This window comes from Megalopta genalis, chromosome 4 (assembly GCF_051020955.1).
Source record: "Megalopta genalis isolate 19385.01 chromosome 4, iyMegGena1_principal, whole genome shotgun sequence".
Taxonomy (NCBI): domain Eukaryota; kingdom Metazoa; phylum Arthropoda; class Insecta; order Hymenoptera; family Halictidae; genus Megalopta; species Megalopta genalis.
In genome coordinates this window covers 2,933,732-2,955,622 of record NC_135016.1, presented here as the reverse complement: position 1 = coordinate 2,955,622, position 21,891 = coordinate 2,933,732, and the positions used below count along the sequence as shown (strand labels likewise).

The window sequence follows — 21,891 nt, the reverse complement described above, 5'->3', positions numbered from 1 at the left end:
CCTCGGCGGGGCGATCCGCTTGCATTTGCCGACGGTGTTCTCGGTCCAATTGATTCCTCCGCGGGAAACGCGATCGGAAAGTCAAGTCCCGGCGATCTCTGGTTTCCTCGAACTCGAAGCAGCCAACTAGGCCGAGCAGCCCCTTCGATGCGCTCGAACAGGGTATTTAACTAAAAAAAAAATTCCTCGGGGGATCCCGTTCTCCGCTCCGGGAAACCCTGACGAACGGCCGGCTCTCCAACTAATTCCTTCGTAAAACCAGAAGAGAAATCGCGCGTTTCCGTGGCGCTCTGGGTAGCGGAAATCTTTGCCCGGAATCTTCCCGTGGAAAATTATCGGACTCCCCCGGCAAAGACAACGCCGTTCGATCGGGGGAGCGTCGTTTCCTCGGGAAAACCGGGAACGCCGAAGCATCCCACCGGGAGATGAAAACGTCGATAAACAGACCGACTTTTCTCTCTATTTTAGGATCCGACGGTGTTTGCGAGTCCCGCGAGGAAAATAACGCGGATAGGAGGCCGGTATCGGTGGCCGGCCAGATTGCGAACAAAGGTACGCGCGGTTGAAAGCAATAGGGAGAGAGGCGAGGCGGAGCGAGCGAAGGGAGACGCCGCGACAGCCGGTCGACGAAAATGCGGGAAATCTGCTTTGCAAATTTCCTCGCGCGCCCACCGACGACGCCTGCCGACGCCGTTCGAGAGCGTCTCAACGCCTCGATGAATTTACAGGCTATCGATTTTATTCCCCGCAGTTTTAGCGCACTCCTTTCCGAAGAGTCCGGCGACCCGTGACACCCTCTCCCGCTCGCGCCCCGGTGTTCGCCGATTGTTTTTTATCGTCGAGCGTGCGGGGTCGTCGCGATAACTCCGTGACGGCGGCCCGTTCAAATTCACCCGAGCTTTCCTCGTTCGGTTCCGATCGGATCTTCTAAATACAGTAATGTCTCCCTTACTGACGCTCAGATTTGGGAAGAGGAGACACGATTATTCGAGCCTTGCGCCTCGTTGTTATAGTTGTTGAGAATCGGTAATTATAAAAACGAGGCGCAAGACTCAAATTAATCGTAAGAGGAGATACGATTATCTGAGCCCTGCATCTCGTTTTTAATAATTACCTTGAATATTTAATAATAACCTTTAATAATAACCTTTAATAAATAACCTTTAATAGCAACCTTTTAATAAAAACCTTAACAATCGGCAACTATAAAAGATGAAACGCGAGGCCCGAATTTTCGTATCTGCTCTTCCCAGATTGTCCATTTTTGTGGACAATCTGAGCGTCAATTAGAGAGACATTATTGTACAGAGAGAAATTTTCCGAGTACGGCTTTCGCTTGGCCGATAAAACCGTGAGAAACGGCGGGTCGCCGATGCGCGGTTATGCAATGGCGGCGAGGCTGCCGCGAGCGGATCGCGTCGGGCCTAATCAAGGAATCGAGAGAACGCGGGCGTGCGATCGATCGGATCGATCGATCGTACGCTTTCATGCGCCGGCCGGTGTCTGACGTCACGTGTCATCAGTTAGAAAGGAGCCAAGGAGAACTGCATTTCTGGGGGCCGGGCATAACTGCATTTATTAGCTTCCGAAGGACGGGCGGCCGAAGAAAGTGCCGCGCGCCGATCCGTCCCGCGATCTCGGATCCTTTCGAGGATGACGCGGCGCTTAATTTTATCCCGGCAGGATACCGGACATCCCGGCTCCGTCGGGATTCCGCTTTTAGAAAACAGCGTAGAGCGATCTCGGCCGAGTACGAGTCCGACGACGCCTCTCCTCGCCGTGTTTGGATCGCCCTGTTCTCCTAGCCTTCTCGGTGAACGAACGCGTAGATATCGATATCGGAACTCGACGAGGTACGCGTATCTGGAATGAACGGACCGCGGATTTCTATGCGAAATAAAAATTGCTCGCGCTAATTGCAGCCCACAGAAGCTGCGTAGACTTTTCTTCGTTTCTTAATCGTTTTAAGGGGACGAAAATGATGCAAAAGTATTTTCGAATCTTCAAGTTTCGTCACCGTTTCCGTATTTGGTCTAATTCTTTTCGTCGCGAACGCGTAAAATCCGCTAAGGCTAATTGCGAAACGCCGCTCGATCGCCACCCCTTCTTGAGACAACAGCGCGAACGATCCAAGAAAATATCGGAGCACGCGTATGCGAGAATGACCATAACCATATTCTTGAACATTGTTCTTTAGAGATTCCTACGATTTTAACAAATTTGTTCTATTGCAATCTTTTCTCGCGGAAGCGCATCGCGCGAAACGCGGTCGCTGCGACTGTCCGAACCGATAATTACGCGATGGCGTGCAATCGTGCAGCGTTCGATGCAATTCCCGCGGAAGAATAGAGTCGAACGCGACTCGGGTGCTCGGGAGACGGGGCACAAATTTCACGAGTGCACGCGTAGTGACCGTTGCACGCGGTCTGCGGTCGCGGCGCGGAACGAGCCGAAGGAACTTGTTCGATCGATCGTTCCTTCGCGCCTCGTTTCTATTCGTACGTGTCGGACCGCGTCGACGAACAGTTATCCAGAAAGCGTTAATATCCGAGGAAAAGACCGGGAGGGCGTTCGGAGCCGCGCGTCGACGATCGTCGGTCGTCGTAACGCTGGATCACCGGCCGCCGTCTTGGCTAACGGAACACATGTTCGCCGGCGTCGCGGCGTTTGCCGATGCAACGCACGGGGCCCACGGACCGATACCATTCGCGGGAAACTCGCTTGCTCTTCTCGCTTACGTATGCCGGCGAACGATAGATTATGGTCAATCGCGTGCAGAATGCGGCAACGGCTGCGCCTCGAAGATTGAAACCGCACCTCGGGGAAAGAAGAAGAGTGCCTCGTAAACCCCGCAGCTTCGGTTCCACGGAGCAGCAGGAATTGGCCCGAGGGTTTTCAAGACGATCCCACCGTACAGGATTTTCCGCGGAACGATCGATCGTCGACCGGCCGCCGGAGATCGCTCTCCATTTTTCTCGCCGTTTCCGGATGGCTTATACGGTAACTTCTCCCCGATCTTTCTCCGTCTTGTGAACAAAGACGGACAATTTGGGAGAATAAAAGAACGAGGTGAAAGGCTCGAATAATCGTATCCGTGCTTCTAAAATTGTGCACTTTTGTTCACAAGCTGAAGGAAAATTAGGGAGAATTTACTGTTATCGGTCCGCTCTTATTTATACTACAGTAAATTCACCGAAATGCCGGCAACTATAAAAACGAATCGCAATGCAGTAATGTCTCCCTTATTGACGCTTAGATTGTGCACAGAAATGGACAAATTGGAAAGAGGAGATACGATTAATTTGAGTCTCGCGCCTCGTTTTTATAATTACCGATTCTTAACAACTATAAAAATGAGGCGCAAGGCTCGAATAATCGTGTCTCCTCTTCCCAAATCGTCCATTTTAGTGGACAATCCGAGCGTCAGTATGGGAGACATTACTGTACTCGAATAATCTGATCTCCTATTCTCAAATTGTCCATTTTCGTGTCCAAGCCGAGAGACGATTCGAGAGAATTTACTGTAAATTATATATCGGGAGGTTTTTTCTCACTCTGAATTTCTGTCATACGCTGATAACCTTAAATCTGCGCAGAATGTTGCCGATGCCACAACACTTTTGCAACATGATCCCGACAGTCCCTCCACTCGGTGCACTTTTAATAAAACGAACCTCAATTTGTCCACGTGTCATGCCGTACACGTTTCCTCGCGCGGCTTCTCTTAATTTCCAACCAGCGTCGCCGCATACTAGACTCTTTTCGCCGTTCGTCCACCTCTTTTAAAATCTCTGTTATCATCGCGATTCGACCTTCCTCCTCTCGATAAGCCCTCTCGATCGCTTGCTTTATCTTCTTTTGTATCTTCTATTGTATCTTATCATTCGCTGTATCGTCTCTCTTTTCTTTTTTCTTCGCCCACTCCTTTTATTTTGCTATTTCTGCGACACAGCGTCGAACCGTTTTAGCACAAAGGCTTGTTTCCATTGATCACAAATAAATATTACTATCATTATTATTATAATATTAGCAACGGTCAGGAAAGACGTGGCTCGAGACCGTTTATTTTGAACCGTTGGAGTATCGGAATTTCTCCGAGGACCCTTCGCGCCGCCGTGCTCTCGTCGCCCTCGAAAAAATAATCTTTTTGGGCACGCGGCAAGCGAACCAGCAACGTCGAGGGTCGACCTTGCACTGGCCTCGCTCGATCTTGTACGAAAGAGGATAGGAAAAAAAGCGCACTCGCGAGCGATCGAGCGCGCGCGCACGAGAACGTGCACACAGAGAGGCGCACCGTCTCCTCGAGAGATGTTACGGTCCTCGAGAATCCTGTTACACCGGTATTTCCTTGCTGCACCGGGATAATCTCTATAAGACGTTCTTTTGTCGTCGTCGTCGTCCTCTCTCTTTGTCGAAGCTAGCTTTCCAATTACGCGCGGCGGAACGCTTGAAAAAGATGCTTGCCCGGCATAATTGCCGTCCACCGGTCGCGGCTTCAATCGATCGGCTCGCGACCGAGGCCCTCCGCCGGGCTTCGGGACCGACGGATGATCTTGCTCGGGCCGGTCTCGCGATTCGCGAACCGAATCCGCCGATTCGCGGGAGCCGCCCTTTCGATCCGGGAAAACGGAGAGGTATCGTTTGCTGCGCGACCGCAAACTGCCGTCTTTCCCTTCTATTTCTCGGTGGCAGGCCGGTCGGGGGCCGGTCGGGGGGCCGGCTCTCCGAGGCGTTCGATCGAATTGCTCGAAACGCGACACCGAGACCACTTTCTAGCATCTCGGCGCGTCTCCGGTTGCCTACGGGACTCCGAGGTTGGGGTTGAGCGAAGCTCCTCTCGGTGAAAACTGGTCTCCCCGCCGTCGGAGAGCCCGAGGAGAGCCGGGGCCCTATCGCATTCTCACCGCGTGCGCGCGAGTCGATGTCAATCTCAAGGCTTCGAGGCGCAGTCTGCTTAAACAGCACCGGAGAACTGCTGCTTCTGCTTGCCAGGAGAGCTGACGCGGTACCGAAACGGTGCCCGATAACTCTCTCCCTCCCCATCTTTGTATTCTCGCCACGAGAACGTCAACCAGATCGGCTCTTCGCCCTTCCCGAAATTCTGCGTCCATCAATCTTCGAGAGTCCCTGGAATCGTCGTTCTCGTAGTCGTCGTCGTCGTTGTCGTCGCTTCGTACAACTTCGGTTCACCGAGTCGAGGCAAATTCAATTACGAAGCTGAATGGCCTACTAAGTGCCAACTCCGGCGACGACCCAGTGCGCAAGAATTTTTTTAGATTATCGATTTACGAAGTAACCTTCTAAGTTGCTCGCTCGAAGATAATACGGCCAAGGAATGCGGGGCACAGCCGAACGGGGACTCGTTTAGATTTTCAAAGCGGCGCGAGCGAGACCGACGTGAGAAGCAGCGACGAGTACGCGCGGGACACCGTGTAGATTCGGTGGCATTCCTTCACGGGCGACTTTAAGCCTCATATGGTATTCCACGACGCGCTTTCCTAGATACCCGCGACGCATAAGACGATTCTGTTCCCTCGCCTTTCTCTTTCTCTTTCTCCTTCTCCATCGCCTCCACCGCCCGCTTTTGCTCGTCCTCGGTCGCTTTTTCTCGCGCTGGACCAATTGACCCTCGCCAGCCGAAACTAGTCCGACCCGGAGCCCCGAGGATGATGGATTAACCTTTAATCGCGCGCTCTCTTAGAGACCACCGCCGTGGTCCACTCGACGCGGAAAGATTCGACCGCGGCTGGAGGCTGCCCGAGGGACTCCACTTGAAAGCGAGCCTCTCCTCCCAACCTCCCAATCAGAGTCCTATAAATCTCGGGTGATCGATAACCTTCTCGGGATGAACCCGAACGGAACCCGACCTCGAGGGCTTTCCCGAAACCTGCGGTACCGGGCGAACGTGTTCGGGCGTCGTTCAAAAGGCGAGAACTTTTTTCAAACTAGAGCGACTTGAATTCTTTTTAGACGATGGCGCGACTAGTATTCTAGACGGTAACTAAATACGTTCTTCTTTTTCTTTTTAACCCTCAAGTATCAAAAACCAGGACAAAACTGCGATCTTCGCGATCTTTAATTCTTTAGAAAATGCATTTCTTAAATCTTTGTCACAGGCTCGGATAAAAACGTTGGAAAACACGAGCTTCTTACTTCTATGTCGTTCCAACTAATATCAAGGTCTAAAAAAGAGCATTTTACCCATTGTCCGGTAGGCCAGCCTCTCCGTAATCTAAAAAAAGATCTCAGTCGTTCAATTTCAAGAAAGATACCGCATTTTAAAGGGTGCTCGAACAGATTTGTCCGGCACTGTGCGTCGTGCTCCCGCTTTCGAAACGACCGGCGGATTTTCGAGAGCTTCCGGGGGTTTCCTAGCGGAGGCCGGGGCACTAGGCCCTAAAGTCCTTAGGGAGATTATGGCCGGCGAGAAAGTCGGAGCGTCGATCGAAAGAGGGTAGGTGTCAGGGATAGCGGGAAACTCACCGAGGGGGTGGTGCTCCTGTTTGTCCCGGGCCTGGTATGCGGAAGGGACGTGCTCTTAGGGTTGGTAGAACCGTTCCCGGAGGGAGGAGGTGGTCTTTGGCTCTCCCTTCTGGAGGGCGGCGGCGGCGGCGGCGGATGCGACAGAGGCCTGGCCGTGTTCCTGGGATGCTGCGCCCCTTGAAATTGCCCCCAGGGCTGGCGTGGCACGTAGCCGACGTAACCGCCGGAAACGAATTGCGCGGAGCCGTTTAGGTGCGGCGGTGCCATTACCGCCGTCTGCTGCGGCTGACCGCCGTTTCGCATTTTTGCCGGCGCGCGATTCGCGCGATTCACGCGTCCCCGTGAAATCCGGGCAAGGCGCCGATCCTCGCTGGGTCAACGTTCCGCTGCGATGCCCTGTGATGCGCCTCTTCCCCGCCCCCGGCGAGCATTTGGGGATGATTTCGTTCCGCGAGCACTGGTCGCTTCTTCTCGCAGCTCACCTCTTCGAGTTCAGCCCCCCGCTGCCCCTCTCTGCATCGCGGTTTTCTCGCTTCCGCTGGCACGATTCGACTTTCGCCCACAAATTAGCCTCTCCGCTCGTCCACGGGGTGCGAGGTGTCCCTACGATCGACTCCCATGAAAACTTGGCACCCCGCGCGCGACGCGGCCACGCAGTTCCGAACCAATTTCTAAAGTTTCGAAGCGTATGTCGCGCTCCAGATTTTAGAAGATACAGTAATGTCTCTCTAATTGACGCAGAAATTATCCACAAAAATGGACAATTTAAGAAGAGAAGATACGATTATTCGAGCCTCGCGACTCATTTTTATAGCTACGAATTGTCAACGACTATAAAAACGAGCTTCAAGATTTGAATAACCGAATCTACTCTTCCCAAATGGTCCATTTTTCTGCACAATCCGAGCGTCAGTTAGAAAGACATTATCGTAGTTCGGAACTCGGCGTTGTCGCGGATTTTTGTACGTTGTTTAAAGCGGAAAGCGGCGTGGCGTCGAGCACCGAATTAGTAGTCGCAGAGCCTCGAGGAGCCGCGCCCGTCGAAGATGAAGAGATCAACGCCGCCGTTCGCGGCGCTAATAAAATTCGTTCCGCGGCATATCCCCGGACAACCTGACGGCGGGCGAAAGATTAACGAGCGCGTGGGTGTCCCGGCCGTCGCGGGCCGCACAATTCGCAGAAGCTGCCGCGCGATTTCCATCGAAACGCTCGCGGTTTCCGCGGTGGCCCGGCCAGCCAGCCTCGGCGAACCGACCTCTGCGAGCTATCGGGTGCCCGTGCGTCCAATTTCTACGAGAGCCTGTCCTTACGCGATCGATCTCGTTCCCGGCTGACCCGGATTGTCGTCGATATCGGCGCGCCTATTTTTACCGTAGCGAAACGTCGCGCCGCGCGGCGCGCCGTGCTCGCGTTTTCTACGCGGAGGATTATTCGTCTCTCGCGCGGCGATCGGCCATCTCCGATGCTCCGCCTCGGAACAATGTCTCGCGATTCAAGGTTTCGTCGCGACACGGAAATCGAGGAGAGCCGACCGCGGCGTTTCGAGGCCGACCAGCGCAACAACCGTCGCCGCGACTTTGAATCGTTCCCTGAAACCGGAGGGCCTCTCGAGCCGTTGCGGAACACCGGTCTCGCCTTTCGGGCGGCCGAGAAAGAGGAAAATTGAGGCTATCCACTCGGAAAGCCGGCCGCCGTCCCATCGAATCGCTCTTTCTCGCCTCTCCCCGGTTCCCGACGCCGTGGAACCACCGGACCGCTCGCGGAACCATTGTCCCCTTTGCCGCCCGCGAGTAACCGAGAGGGGAGTCGAGACAAAAGAAAGAAAGGGGAGACTCTCGCTCTCGCGGGATCGCGTCCGCTCGAGAGAAAGAGAGAGAGAGAGGCAGCCTCGAGCCGAAACGGCGCGCGATGGCGCTGTAAACTCACGGATCACATCGATCGTAAAATCGTGGAAAGTTACGCGGGGATTTTACGTCGACGACGCGGCTTCGGGCTACCGGTTTCGAGATTTCCGTGGCCACGATGATGGAAAACGAGGCCGCGACTGTAATTTCGGCGCCGATCGCCGCGCTAGCCGAGGGATTTCCTGCCGGCCGATCGAACGCGGCGGCCGCAAAGTGGCCGGCGTTTAATTAAAACGGTGCAAGTTCAGTGCCAAGCACCGCCGCGGCCCGCCGAAATAAAAATAGGAACGCCGACGGAGATGATAATCTGGGTCAGCCGAGGGCAAGATTCGATGCAGGCGCGATCGGATTGGATTTCTGTTTGTGCTGGCACGTGAACGGAATATCGATCAGCGAGCGGACGCGGCATACTGGCCATGCCACGAGAGATGCTGAGAGAGAGAGAGAGAGAGAGAGAGAGAGAGAGAGAGAGAGAGAAAGAGAGAGAGAGAGAGTCGACTAAAAGCACGGAAGCTTCTTTCATCGAACGGGTCAAGATCGGTATTCCGATCTACCGCGGATCATTTCGAGGAACTCGCAAAACCGTCGGTCCTCTCTTTTCCTGCGCCCGGGCGATTTAAATTCATTGGGCAAAGAGGTTTCGCCCTGATGAATATTCAGCGTAATGAGTCGACAGCGTTCTCGATCTATCAACGTCGCCGGCCGCCGATCTGCCTCGTAGATTGTCCGAGTAATGGTCCCGCGGCTGGCAAAGAGACTGGCCCGATCGGCAGATTGAAAATTGTTCGGCGAAGCGGAGGATAAAAAGGACGAAAAATCCTCGAAATACGGGGAGCCGAGGATACACGGGGAGGTTCGATCGAGGGGCATCGGATCGGGGGACCGGAGAGCGGGGCCGCCGACGGTCGATCGTGATCACGCAACCGATCGGTCACGCTCGAATAATTTCCAGGGTGGCAGCTTCCGGCGGAAGCGTGCGTAGAAGATCGAGTTCGCTGCACCATCGACGATCCGCCACGGCTCTAAATCACCGAGCCGAGGCGATTAACTCGGCCCTCCAGATAATCCTCGATCGAGAGGAGAGGAAGAAAGCGAGAGAAACAGAGAACGAGAGAGAGAGAGAGAGAGAGAGAGAGGCGGTCGCGGTTGCTGCGCTTTTCCACGATCGCCGATTCTCAAGCAATTTGTTCTAAATCCCGTTCCTTTTTTCAGCCGGTTTTTGCGGGGATCGCGTTTACGAAATGCCCCACCGTCTCCCCGCGTTCCTTTTGCCAGAAGATTAGCACCGGACTTTCTACTCGGTACAACCCGCGGCAGTGGAAACGACCACCACGGTCGGACAAGCTCACGGTGGACCTACAACTCTTAATTACTCGAGGCTCTCGGGAGTTACGTAAAGTATTCGAAACGTTATTAATTCCAGACGGCGGGACAAAGCGCGAGGCAAAGTTTCCGGCGCGGCGCGGTGCGGCGCGGCGACGAGAGGAAAGTTTTGCCGTTTAAGAAGCTGGAACCGCGGAACGAAGCAAGCAAAACAGTCTCCGAGGCGAGGCGCGAACCGATAAATTGAAAGTTTCAACGAATGCCCTCTGCTCCGCGCCGCTCGGCGCCTCGTCGCGCCGTCGTCTGCGAGTCGTTCGACCGGAACCGACTTTCAACTCCGCGCGAAACAACCCTCGAGGGGACCGGTTGTCGACGCTCGACGATAATCCGCGCTGCTCTAATTACTTTTGCATTGTTTCGCCGAGTTCGGCGACGTGCGGAAGAACTCTCGATTTCAAGCGTCTCGAAATTCGGTTTCGCCCGAGCTCGGATCCGGGGGGCTTCGGATTAATCGTCCGAGGAGTTCGAGGAACTCGCGAAGAACTTGCCCGGTGCCTTCGGGAAGGACGTTTCGCGGAAGGAGACGAGGAAGAGGGGGGCAGGAGGACGGCATTGTCGCCGATTTCTTTCGCGAACGAGCGCGTCGCACGTTCCTAGGTCGTCCGTTACTCGGAATAATTGGGCCTCGACGGGCTGCACGTGCGCCTCCGACGATGCACGCGCTTTCCTCTCTCTCTCTCTCCTCTCCGCGCCGCGTTGGCATTCGTCGGCCGGGCATTAATTGTTAATCGTGACGCGTAGGCGGATACGAAAGCGTGGCTTTATTAGGACACAACGCGCCGTGGGATCGGCCGTAGCCCTGCGCTCGCTGACTATTTACGGCGCGCGCATCGAATCGGGAAAGGAATCCCTCGTGGCGGGGCTCTCTCGGGTTCGTAGGAAAAGGCCCCGTCGACGACGGGTCCGTCGCTCCGCGAGAAAAGGAAAGCGGTCCGCGATCTTTTCGCAGCCGTCCCGCAACGGTGAAACCGTGCCCCGAATTCGCCGGTGTGGGACGATGGACTCGCGTTGATCCACGAGGGGCCAGCAAAAACTTCAAACGGAAACGTCGAGCGACTCGCGGCTAAGTAGATTCGGCCGTTAACGACCGGACGCGCGAAGCGTCTCGGAAGAAACGAGGCGCGGGAATCGCGAAACGTTCGGCCAATCAACGACACGGGAGAAAATGTGGTCAAATGTTGGCCGTCCTGACCGAGTTGGCTTTTCTTTGCGCCACGAAAGTTTAGACTTTCGTTTAAACCCTCTCGGCCGATTTGCAAATCCTTTACTCCCAGCACGAGGGTAATTACGGGGTGAAGTAGGATCGATAGAAAATGATGAACACATGCGTGAGTCTTCTGCCCAATGCAATACAACAAATACTGTAAAGTTTTTCAGAATATTCTGTGGCAAGATCAATTCATCGAAAAATCCGGATGCTAATAAAAATGCTGATTTCTTAATGAAGCGGTCGCGGCACCGCATCCGTATTTTTATTCCAGCAATGCCTAGATAGAATAATTAGTTACCAATGCGCGTATTTCCAGACTTTTCGTAATAGGTGAGCACGGTCGGAAGGGTTAAAGACCGCTAAAAAAATCGGAAAAAAATGCACGGTCTAAACAAAACCCGGTTTGGTCAGCACGGGCACGTCGGATCATCGTGCTCGGCTGTACCCTCGTTCACCTAGCAACCGTCGGTGGCGGTTACCGTGCCGAGAGCACTCGGTTTTAGCCGAGAAACGGGAATCGCTGGATTTCCCGAGTGGAGACATTAGGCGAACGCGTTTTGCGGTACAATGGAGGGCCGCTCGGAGTTAGAAGCGCGCGCCCCCGCGGCTCGCCTCTCTCCGAGAAGAAAAGAGCTGTCGCGGCGGGACAGAACGGTCGGTGGAAACGCCGGGAAAAATGCAAAAATAACGGAAAAATTCGTGCAAAGCGAGAGAGAGGTGCTCGTATCTCCGTCGGTGCGCGGCCGCGGCGTAATCCCCTTAATCGTTGCCGCACACGTACCGAGAGCCGGCTGCGGCTGTCGCGCACCAACCCGGCCAGAGAGAGAGAGAGAGAGAGAGAGAGAGAGAGAGAGAGAGAGAGAGAGAAATACCTTTCTAACGGAGAGCGAGAGAAACGAAACGAAACGAAGCGGACGGAATGGAGGCTCGGGCGAAACTCGGGCATTCTTTCGAACGGTGCCGCGAGTATTGTATGCAAGCTGTCCGCGGGCCGGGGAGGGGAAAATCGTTGGAAAAAATTAGCGACTTTCATTACGAGCCGCGCGCCGGCTGCGCCGAACGACGAGCGGCCGGAATTCGAGGCGTTTCGGCCTCCGCGAAATCGAGCAACATTTTTCTCGTTTCGTTCCGTCGTTCCGCTTCCATTCGTTTCGTTTCGTTTCGGGACTGGCGCGCGACCCGACGCAGCTGGCACGCGCTCCGAACTTCCCATATTACGACGCGATAACTTCTTGTGTAACTTTTGAACGGGGGAACGCGGCGCGCGGTGTAACGGGATCCGCGCGGCATCGGAGGCAGGAGAGCACACTCCGCTCGGCTCGGCTCGGCACTCGCCGCGATTAGAATCCGCGTTTTCCAACCGGTAGCCACCTGCTGCACCTAACAGCGATCGATCGAATCGGTCGAACGCGCAACCGGGGGAAAGGGGGGAGGATATTCAATGGGAGAGCACCGCTTTCTCCGCCGCCGCCGCGGCGAGCAACGGCGTTCGATCTTCGCGGGGATCGACGGCTCGCGAGTTCTCGGCTCTTTCGGATCGATCGACCGGAATGAGATAAAAGGCCGAGCGAATCGCGCGGATTATCTCGCTCGATCCGAGATCGTCGGCCGCGCGACGATCGCGTCGGTGATTGCTAATTCCCGGAGCGGGGCCCCGTTAATAAGGCGTTTCCGAGGATCGATCGGCTCGTTATCGTCGGCGAAGCAGAGTTCCCTCGGCTGTGTGGAACGGTCCGCGGGCTTTTCTACGCTGCGAGCTGGATTTCGTGCGCCGTGTAACGTTCTAATGGCAGGAAATGCAAACGCGGCGAGGCGCGGCGAGCGCGGCGCGACGAGGAGCGGAGAGGATTGGCGCACGAACGTACGCGAGGCGATAAAAAGAATATCGGTCAGTGACTTTCGCTCGAGCCCGCTGCTCCGACAGCCAGACGGCTCGGCTTGGCTCGCGAATGATATCGTTTCCTGATTTATCCGGGCACAGTCTGATTACCATTCGAGCCGATTCCCCGCCGAGACGGGAATTACTTTTCATTCCGTCGCGGGAGATGGGAATCGGGGGCGACAGAGCCGCTATCTCGCCGCTATCTGTCCGCTGCCACGGAGTTAGGCTCGCTCGGCAAAGGGTGCCGGCACCGTGCTCGGGAAATATTGCACCGGGAGAGCTCGAAGCAATCTCTCGGAGCTGTAAGCCGCGCGGAAGCTTTCTAAAGGCTCGAGCGGACGCGGCAGAGACGCGGCGGGCCCTCTGAAAGGAGGATGCGAGCAGACCGCAGCCATGCTCGCGGAACGCCTAATTTATATAACGCTACTCTACTCGGCCGGGTCGATCCCTTTTCTCCTTCCGCGCGACGCGACACGGCTCGGCTCGGCCCGGCTCGGCGCGACGCGGCGCTCCAGTGAAAGTGAGCGCGAACAGCCGCGGCGAACTGCGGCGTCGAGCAGAGTCGAGCGGATAACCGGCGCGGCGGATACGCGCGATAAAACGATCGCGAACCGAGCCAAACTCGTTTCTCCGCCGGTCGACTACGATCCCTCGGAAACCCGTTCGTTTTTTCGCTACGGCTACGTGTGTCCGGCCGACCGTCCGCCGGACGGTTACGAGGGTGACATTTCGCGAAAACCTGCGCGCCCGGATCGCGTCCGCTTTCGAAAGACAACCTGTTCGCGATAGCAACGTTTTAGTAGCCGCGGAGGAACGCGGGGAAGGCGATGGCCACTTTGCTGCGGCTGATCGATTTCAAAAATTCATTCGGCTCTCGCGGTTCTCCGAGGGAAAGCCTCGCGCAACTTTAAACGAGTCATCGTCGCACCGTTAATACGAGTTCATGCGATTACTTGAAAATTCATGCGATCCTCTACGAGCTCGTCGAGTCAGCAACGCTCGTCGACGCAAATTTACCTCCGTCTACTAATTTCGTATCGCATCGATTTGTGGAATTTGAGACCTGCGGTTATATTATCTTTTCGTATTTGAACTCTGTATCGCGAGTCATTCTAAACCTTTTCTATCGTAACTTTTTTAATCAATGGATAACTTTCACTATATATCCAATAAATAAATAAATTTGGAAACACGCAATATGTACCGAGACGGGATAACTGGCAGCAATTGGCAGTCCGGCCGTGGGTTAAACTCGTCCGACTCTGGCTGGCACGTTCTGCTTCGCCGAGAAATTGCTTCTTCGGTAAGAAAAAGGGTTCGCGCGACGCGAGACAGGGGGGCGAAGGGGGTAGGGAGGGTCGAGAAGCGATAATGAAACGAACGCTTATCGAAACGAGACTGTTCGGCGGCAAAGGGTTAAAAGGGCACTTGCTGGGTCGAACTCGGACAAAGAAGAACGAGGAAAGGCGGCCGCAATAAGAAGCAGCAACTTTCCACACTGTTTCGATCGTAATTGGCCGCGGGGGCGGGGCGCCGGCCGGGGGGAGGGCCGGCTCCTCTTACGGTTAATTGCAAAAACGCGCGGCGTAAAAGCCTCCTAAAAGAGAAGGTCGTATTTCACGTGGAAAGTTTAACGTCCACCGGCCGGTGGCGCTTTAAAGCGTCCGCTTTATTGCTTTCCCGCGGCTCGCCAGTGTTCCCCGGCATTTTTCTTTGGAACTTCAAACGGACGTCAATGACTGCGGGTCCATGGACTCGCTCGGTCCCCGCCGCCCTTCCTATCGCTCTCCCACGGGCTTTTCTTGCCCGCGCATCGGGACACGGGGCTGCTTTTGCATTGCTAAACGGGAGAGCCTCCTCGCGGAGATTAAAGCGCGATTAAAGCCCGCGGAGAATCGGGCCGGAGAGGAAACGCGATCCTTGAATATTTCCTCGGTTAATTACAGGCGTGCGCGGCGACGGAGCGCTTTTCATTCGGCGGCCCGGCGAACAGTTAAGTAACGACCACTTTCACTCATTTCCACGAACATTTGCCCTCGCGTCTCTCTCTCTCTCTCTCTTTAGTCGCGCCGCTGGAATACGCTTCCTCCCTCGTTTCCTATGGAAATTCACAGGCTCGCGGGACCACGAAACTCCGCGGGCATCTTCTCACGTTTTTTAGGACTTTCGACCGAAAGGCGGCGCTGTCTCTCCGATCATTTCGTCCTCCGATCGTAGCTACGAGAGAACGCGGCTGCTTTCCACGCGAGCATTTCCCCGGCTGGTTCGCTCTCTTTTCACAATCCTCCGAACCCGGTCCCCCGTCCGGCCGAGAAATAATTATTTCGAGCAGTCCCCACCGCCCTCCTTCGTCGTTCGTTCGTTCGTTCGACTCCGCATCTCGCCTAGACGCGTCGAGGAAACACAGCACCAGTCGCCGGGCCGTTTTATGCTCTGAATATTCCCGGCCACTGTGCGAGAATTAACCTACCGTGCCAGAAAGCACACTACCTTACTTATCTCGGCGAGTGCGTCCTGCACGAGACGTTTAACCCTCATACGTTCCTTGGAAGTAGTTGCTCCGCGGCTACGAGCACGGAGAACTCGCGGATTCCGATGCGTTGCGAAACGGACCTTTTCTTCCCGATGCTGGTACGACTTCCTACGAGCGTCGGACGCGAACGGTTGGGAAAGGATTAGACGCTTGCGATCGGACGGAACGTCGACGCGCGGCTAATATTTTCTATCAGCGTCGCGCACGATTTGCGTCAGACGCGTTCATTATTTCCAGTGTATCGCCGTCGATCGGATAGAACGGTGTGCACGGAGAAGGCGAAATAAGTTTTTCGGAATGCATCGAAATTTACTTGCACTTTCGCCGCTGTTGCGAGGAGAAGATGACCGAGACATTTTGCAAAAGGAAAGAGGACGCGTTTACCGAGCGACGAGGAGACGCGTAGGCAGCTTTTTTTAGATCGAGCGAAGAACGAGTCAACTTTGTCTTAGCTTCTTATCGGCAATAATCGATTGCACATTTTTGTACGTAAAGCACGAAGGAACCACGTTGGAACGAACAACGCTGCGCTTGCGTCCGGACAGTTTCGGAAGCAGACGATCGTCGGACGCATACCTCGAACGTGAGCGCAACATTTGGAAATCGTTGCTAAGAGAACGGAAGCGTTCTTCTCCGTTGCATCGGTACTTATGAACGCGTCCGACGCTCCTAGGAAATCCCGTCTGAATCGTAACTCGAGGGAGGAGTCGATGAGTCAAAATCCGAGGATTCGGTGTTCTCGGAGACGCGGACCGGAATCCGGATGACTAAACGTACGGCGAAGGTGCTCGCAAGGATACAGCAGCCGAACTCGAAGGAAACGGAGTGGAACGGCGGCGATCTGCTCTGTTCGGGTACGGCGAGCGTCGTGCGGCTCTGACATTTAAATGTCACACGTTGCGAGAGAGCGCGGAGAACAGGGTTCTTTAAACGGTTTAAAGAAGGGGACGGTTTCGGGGCGGCCGGAGGCGCGAGCGAAGGCGTCGCGTCGAAATCCACGACGGATAATAGATAGCCGAGAGCGGATCGACGCGGAATAAATGGTCGCGGATATCGGCCGCGGCGCGGGCGCGGGATAATCGCGCGCGCGCGCGGCGATAACATATGTTCGAGCGGGCGTTTATCGCGCCGGATACTCCTCGCCTCGTTTTTCAGCGGGCGCCGCGATCGACGGCTCGTTCTTCGTTGCCCGACGCCACCAGATTTCCGAGAGCGGGCGTCGATCGCCGCGCGATCGATCGGGCACCCCTCGCTCACCGATTAATCTCCGCGCACCTAATGCGGCCGCGGCGACGCGACGCGCTGCCGCCGACGGAGAGTACCTCGACGAAGGCCTCGACGAATCACTGCCGAAAAACGCACCGCACTCGGTCTCGAAGCAGACCCTTTGGCACTCGTCTGAACTTTCACGTTTCATCCATCTCGCACAGACACTCGCGCGACGACGATCATCCGCGGGCACTCTCGACGAACATGGTCGCTCGAGGAAGCTTCGGAGAGCCGAGGAACGCGAGCGAGCGCGGCTGGCTAGCTGACTGGCCGGTCGGTTGTCAGTTATTGTCCGCGGCCGCTTTCGAACTGACACGCGGTGCAGCAGCGCGAAGAAAGGCGCGGGAGAGCCGCTGCGAGCTGAGAGCGGCGAGCGGCGAACGGCGAACGGCGAGCTGTAGGACATCGAACGCTAGAGAAGGGGAACGAGCCGGGGAACGGCCGGACTCGGGCCTCACGGACACCCGATAGATAGACACGGTCCGCTCAGGGTGTGACTTCGACCGTCGCCTTCTTCTTCCTCTTCGAACGGCCAGACCTATCGCTCTCGCCGGACTCGCTGATTTTCCGCCGGGTCTCCGCTTTCCGTCGCTCGCCTCGCCAATCCGCGCGCGGACAGCCGATAAGTTTAGCGCCGCGGCCCTCGGCGGCTGAGTCGCGCCACGCGGCTCAAAGTTCAAGGACCAGAGCGGCTAAACTCGGATCGGCGGAAGATCGCGGCGGTCGATATCAATTTTCCCGGCTGCTCGAGGAAAAGTTCGCGATTCCCTTTCTCGCAGGCCGCCGTCGAGCTCTCGGCAAGGGTTCGAAGGCTGTCGGGAAACCCGGGGTTCGAATCCTGTTATCGAGAGAGAAATTACGTTTCGGGAGCACCGATGAGGGTTGGCGATATATTCTATGTTATGGGAGTGGAGAGACCAGCTCTCGACGTCGTCGCGAGCTCCGAGCCGATAGCGAAGCCTCTTAAGAATTCTTCGGGGAACGCGGCGCCGGGAACGATGAAACTTTCGAGAATTACGAGGCTCGCCACGGAAACTAGGAACTGTTGCGCGGCGATGTGGGCCAGGTGTAAATTAAGGTACGAACGTTTGGTCGTTCGTGACGCAAAGAGCCGGCCCGGCGCGTTCCGATAGGGCGATGTCGCGCGTTCTGCCCGGCCGCGTGAATATTCATAAGCGCATTAACCTTGATCGGGACAATAATGGGACACGCGATACGGCGAGAGGCTGGGCCTCCGGTTCGGGGCCTTGAAAAGGTTGCGATCGGCCGGCGAGGCTCACGGATCGCCAGCCACGACGATGACAATGATTACGAAATTACAGGCGGCTCGGCGCGGCGCGGAGCGGTCCGCTTCGGGAGAGCACGCTTTACCGAGCGTGAACGTAAATCGATCGTGCACGCGGTTTCGGTTCCATGCGAATAGCGGCCCGTCGCGTCGATCGGCTTTCGTGCCACGAAATCGGAGTCTCGATCGCTGGAAAGCTGCTGCTTTCTCTCCCACGGGAAATATCGATTTGTTCGCCAAGGGAGACCGAAAAGAAAAGCGGAACCCGTAACGATACGTTCGGCGGGTTTCGAACGGCCGAGACCCGTTTCACGCGAGAGGCTGCTTTTGTATCGCGACGCGCGTATCGCGCGGCACCGCGATACGCCAATGTTTCTCTAATTGACGCTCGGATTGTCCAGAAAAGTGGACAATTTGGTAAGAGGAGATACGATTATTCGATCTTTGCGGTTCATTTTTATAGTCACGAATTGTCAACAACTATAAAAACGTGCTGCAAGGCTCGAATAATCGTATCTTCTCTTCCCAAATTGTCCATTTTTGTACGCAATCTGAGCCTCAGTTAGGGAGACTCGCTGCACTTCTTCTCGCGGCGAACGCTGTAAAAAGTGGTAGCCATTGGCTCTATTTAAATTGCAATTGTAATGAAAACAATATCGCATTCTCAAATTTCAAGACGTTAAGAATACTTTGAAGCCAGGTCAGAATGAAACGATCAAATAAAAGATATGAATAATTGCATGAATAATTCACGATACTGGTGCTCGACGAGCAGAATGCCATTATGCATCGTTTCTCCTGCGTTTTTCGTTTATTGTGTATGCACTATATGTTGATGTTGAGTGAATACGTAAATATTAGCAATAAAATTGTCAATTTTATCGAATAAAACCGTCTCTTTGATCCAATGTTTTAACAGCGACGCTTGCTCTGTGTTCGACGAGTATACTCGTCGTCGCTCGACTCTGAAAAGGAGCCGGCGGCACAGCCAACTGATTAACAGCTCGCAAATTTTGTCGATTGTTTCGCATCCGCGCGAGAACATCGGATCGATTCGTCGGATCGAATCGGATCGGATCGGATCGGGCTGAAAGGACAGCGATCGGGGTTCGGTTCTGGATTAAAAAAAAAAAACATCGAGCCGCGACGAGAGGTTGCGGGCGACGACGCCCGATTGTGCTCGGAGCCGCGGGTAACTGGATCACAAAACTCGAGTGATGCAATTTCACGGCACGACGCGCCGAGCACCGGCGAGCACCGCCGAACGGAGCCAAGCCGTGCCGCGCTTTATTTTCCGTGTGCTAAATATTTTCCAACGGAGGCGACACACCGATTACGCCGACCGCGAGGAACGACACCGTCTTTCTTTTATTTTTTGCGAGCCGCGCGTTAATCAGCCACGGCGGACAAAAAGAGACGCGACAAGCGGATTCCTATGCAAATCGGCCAGGAAATCGCTTACCGGTATGCAGAATCGTCGGTAATCGCGATAAGTGGGTCGCGAACTTCTCCGCGCCGAGCCCGACCAGATTCCGGGCCAGAAGCCGAGGATTTTTGCCGAAGCGGAGAGATACCTTGCCACAATTTTAACGAGCGTAATTGAAACACGGTGTTCGCAAGTTTCCCGGAACTTTATGTCGCCGGGCTAAACCGAAAGGAATACGAAACAGGCTCGCCGATTAACGCGTTAACGAGCTTCATAAGCCCTTTTATAGGGCAGGTTTAAAACACCGGGTTTACGGAATCCGTCAAAACGTCGGATCATTGATTCGTTAATTTACGATTATTCGATAAACGTAAGGACACGTTCATCGGTTATTTACTCGACATATTGCATGCTTCGTTGCAACAACCCCCTGTCAAAATTAGAATAAGTGTCTTATTTTATATATTTATTTTGTAAACTGATATAAAACAGCTGCTTTTAAATCAAGCGTTGGTCCAGTAAATCCGATGGTAATCTTGCGAATCTTCTGTCAACGTACAGTAATGTCTCCCTAATTGACGCTCCAATTGTCCACAGAAATGGACAATTCTGGTAGTGGAGATACGATTGTTCGATAGCCTTGCGGCTCGTTTTTTATGGTTATCGACTATAAAAACGAGCTGCAAGGCTCGAACGATCGTATCTCCTCTTCCGAAACTGTCCATTTTTCTGCACAATCTGAGCGTCAGTTAGGGAGACATTACTGTACACTGGGGACACGGCGAGGAAGAACCATCGCCGAGGACAGAACTTTAAATGTATGTAGTTCTCTGAAAAGCGAACACCGCCGGAGCCGAATGGATATACGAAGCCGCGAACAGTTTCCGTGTGGCGCACACTGTATAAGCGTATACTGTATACGGATCAAGCGGAAGCGAGCGTTATAACAGGAAGGCGCATCATCCGATGCGCCATTGTTCGAAGATCACGGTTGAGCAACGTTCAGGGACGCGCGCCGTTGTTGGACACGTTTTATTCCGATACTCCTGTTTCTTCTAATGCCCCGTTAGCCGGCGAAGAAATTGAAACCTGTCGATTCGCTTTAGCGGTTTAAATCGTCGCACGTCGCCGTCGTCGTCGTCGGAATCGCGGTTACAGCCGCGTTGTATAACAGTTCGTTGCATTACCATATTTTGTAACATTCCAAGCTCGACGAATTAGAGGCAGAGAGAGAGAGAGAGAGAGAGAGAGAGAGAGAGAGAGAGGGAGAGGGAGAGAGAGAGCCGGCCCGGTCCGATCGTAAGGTTTCCGAGTGCCTCCGGTCTTCCAGCGGGGCTTTCAGCGCGCGATTCGTGTCGCTGGTTGATCCGACGTTCGTTTAGATTCGTTGCGCTATTCTGTCCGGAACCATTTCGTTTACCGAGTGCAAGCAATCTTTGTTGGAAAGTTCGAACAACTTTTGTCGACCGTTCTGCCATCCTGGAAATTTCTACCCGAATGCTTTTCGACTTTTCGCTTTGGATCTATAGAATTTAGTCAGATTCAATTGCATATATTGAATACGGACGTCGTATTAGTTTCAATCGAATATTTATTGTACCATTGATATTTCTCGTAGTATTTCTGTAGCTTGTTAATCTCTCGAGTCAATTTCATATACGTAAAATGCATTTTGTCATATGGAATAAAAATAGCTTCGAGTGCAAAGGGTTAAATTCTTCTCCACCGATCCGTAAACGCCGCTGGATCGCGTCGAGTGAAAACACTTTTTCGAAACTTCTCCCAGGGAAGCTGTAAAGTATGTTGCAATCGATACCTCGTAATCGAACCTATCCAAGTCAGCTATCGGCCGTAGCCGAGTCGCGAGCGGCGCCGTGAAATCGATAACGTTGCCAAAGAGAGACGGGGAGAGAGAGAAACGAAGAGAGAGAGAGAAACGAAGAGAGAGAGAAAGAGAGAGAGGCGAGGCTGGCCGAGCAGAGGAAGAGAAAGAGAGACACGGCCAGGGAATAACAAACAAGCTTGTCCCGCCATGAATTGGATTCTACGCGAACGCCGACTCTTATTTGACTTTTGCTCACGCGATCCTAGCCGCGGGGGCCCCGCGATCTATATGTAGAAACGAGCCAGGATCGAGCGACGGAGATCCGCGACATTTAAACGCGACTCGTACGTCGCCGTAATGTCCCCGATAAACTCGAACGTCGCGCGGCCCAATCGATCGAAAGGAAATTCTGACGTCGAACGATGAAATCATTCGCTACACTGTTTCAAACAGAATTCAAGACTTACGTACGTATTACTTGATGTAATAGCGCAACGTTCTTATCACAGTCCGTAGAGATTCGTCGTATTAATTTCAGGAATATTCTTAAATGTCTAGGAATATTTCTTTATTTAACTCTGTACAATTTATTTAACTCTTGCGCCAAAGGGATTTTCCTGCGAATAAATAAATGAAACGAAATAAAATGAAATCGCTGGATCGCGGATCTTTGTGCAAAATGAAAACTGTA

At 54.1% G+C, this 21,891-nt stretch overlaps 1 protein-coding gene across 6 annotated transcripts in view; it reads right to left on the bottom strand.

Annotated features, from left to right (window-relative positions):
- GckIII (Germinal centre kinase III) overlaps window positions 1–21,891 on the bottom strand; it is a 112,247-nt gene that overhangs the window by 31,218 nt on the left and 59,138 nt on the right. The window contains exons 1-2 of one of the 6 annotated variants that reach the window (XM_033467503.2): window positions 16,653–16,973; window positions 6,484–7,086 (exon numbers count right to left, since the gene is read on the bottom strand). The exons of 3 other annotated variants lie outside the window; for them this stretch is intronic. In XM_033467503.2, the coding sequence (XP_033323394.1) occupies window positions 6,484–6,786 (303 nt within the window). In that variant the 5' untranslated portion in view covers window positions 6,787–7,086; window positions 16,653–16,973. Of the gene's footprint in view, window positions 1–3,674; window positions 3,786–6,483; window positions 7,087–16,652; window positions 16,974–21,891 lie in introns of those variants that run through there. 2 more of the 6 variants (XM_033467504.2, XM_076521074.1) reach the window with 2 other exon arrangements.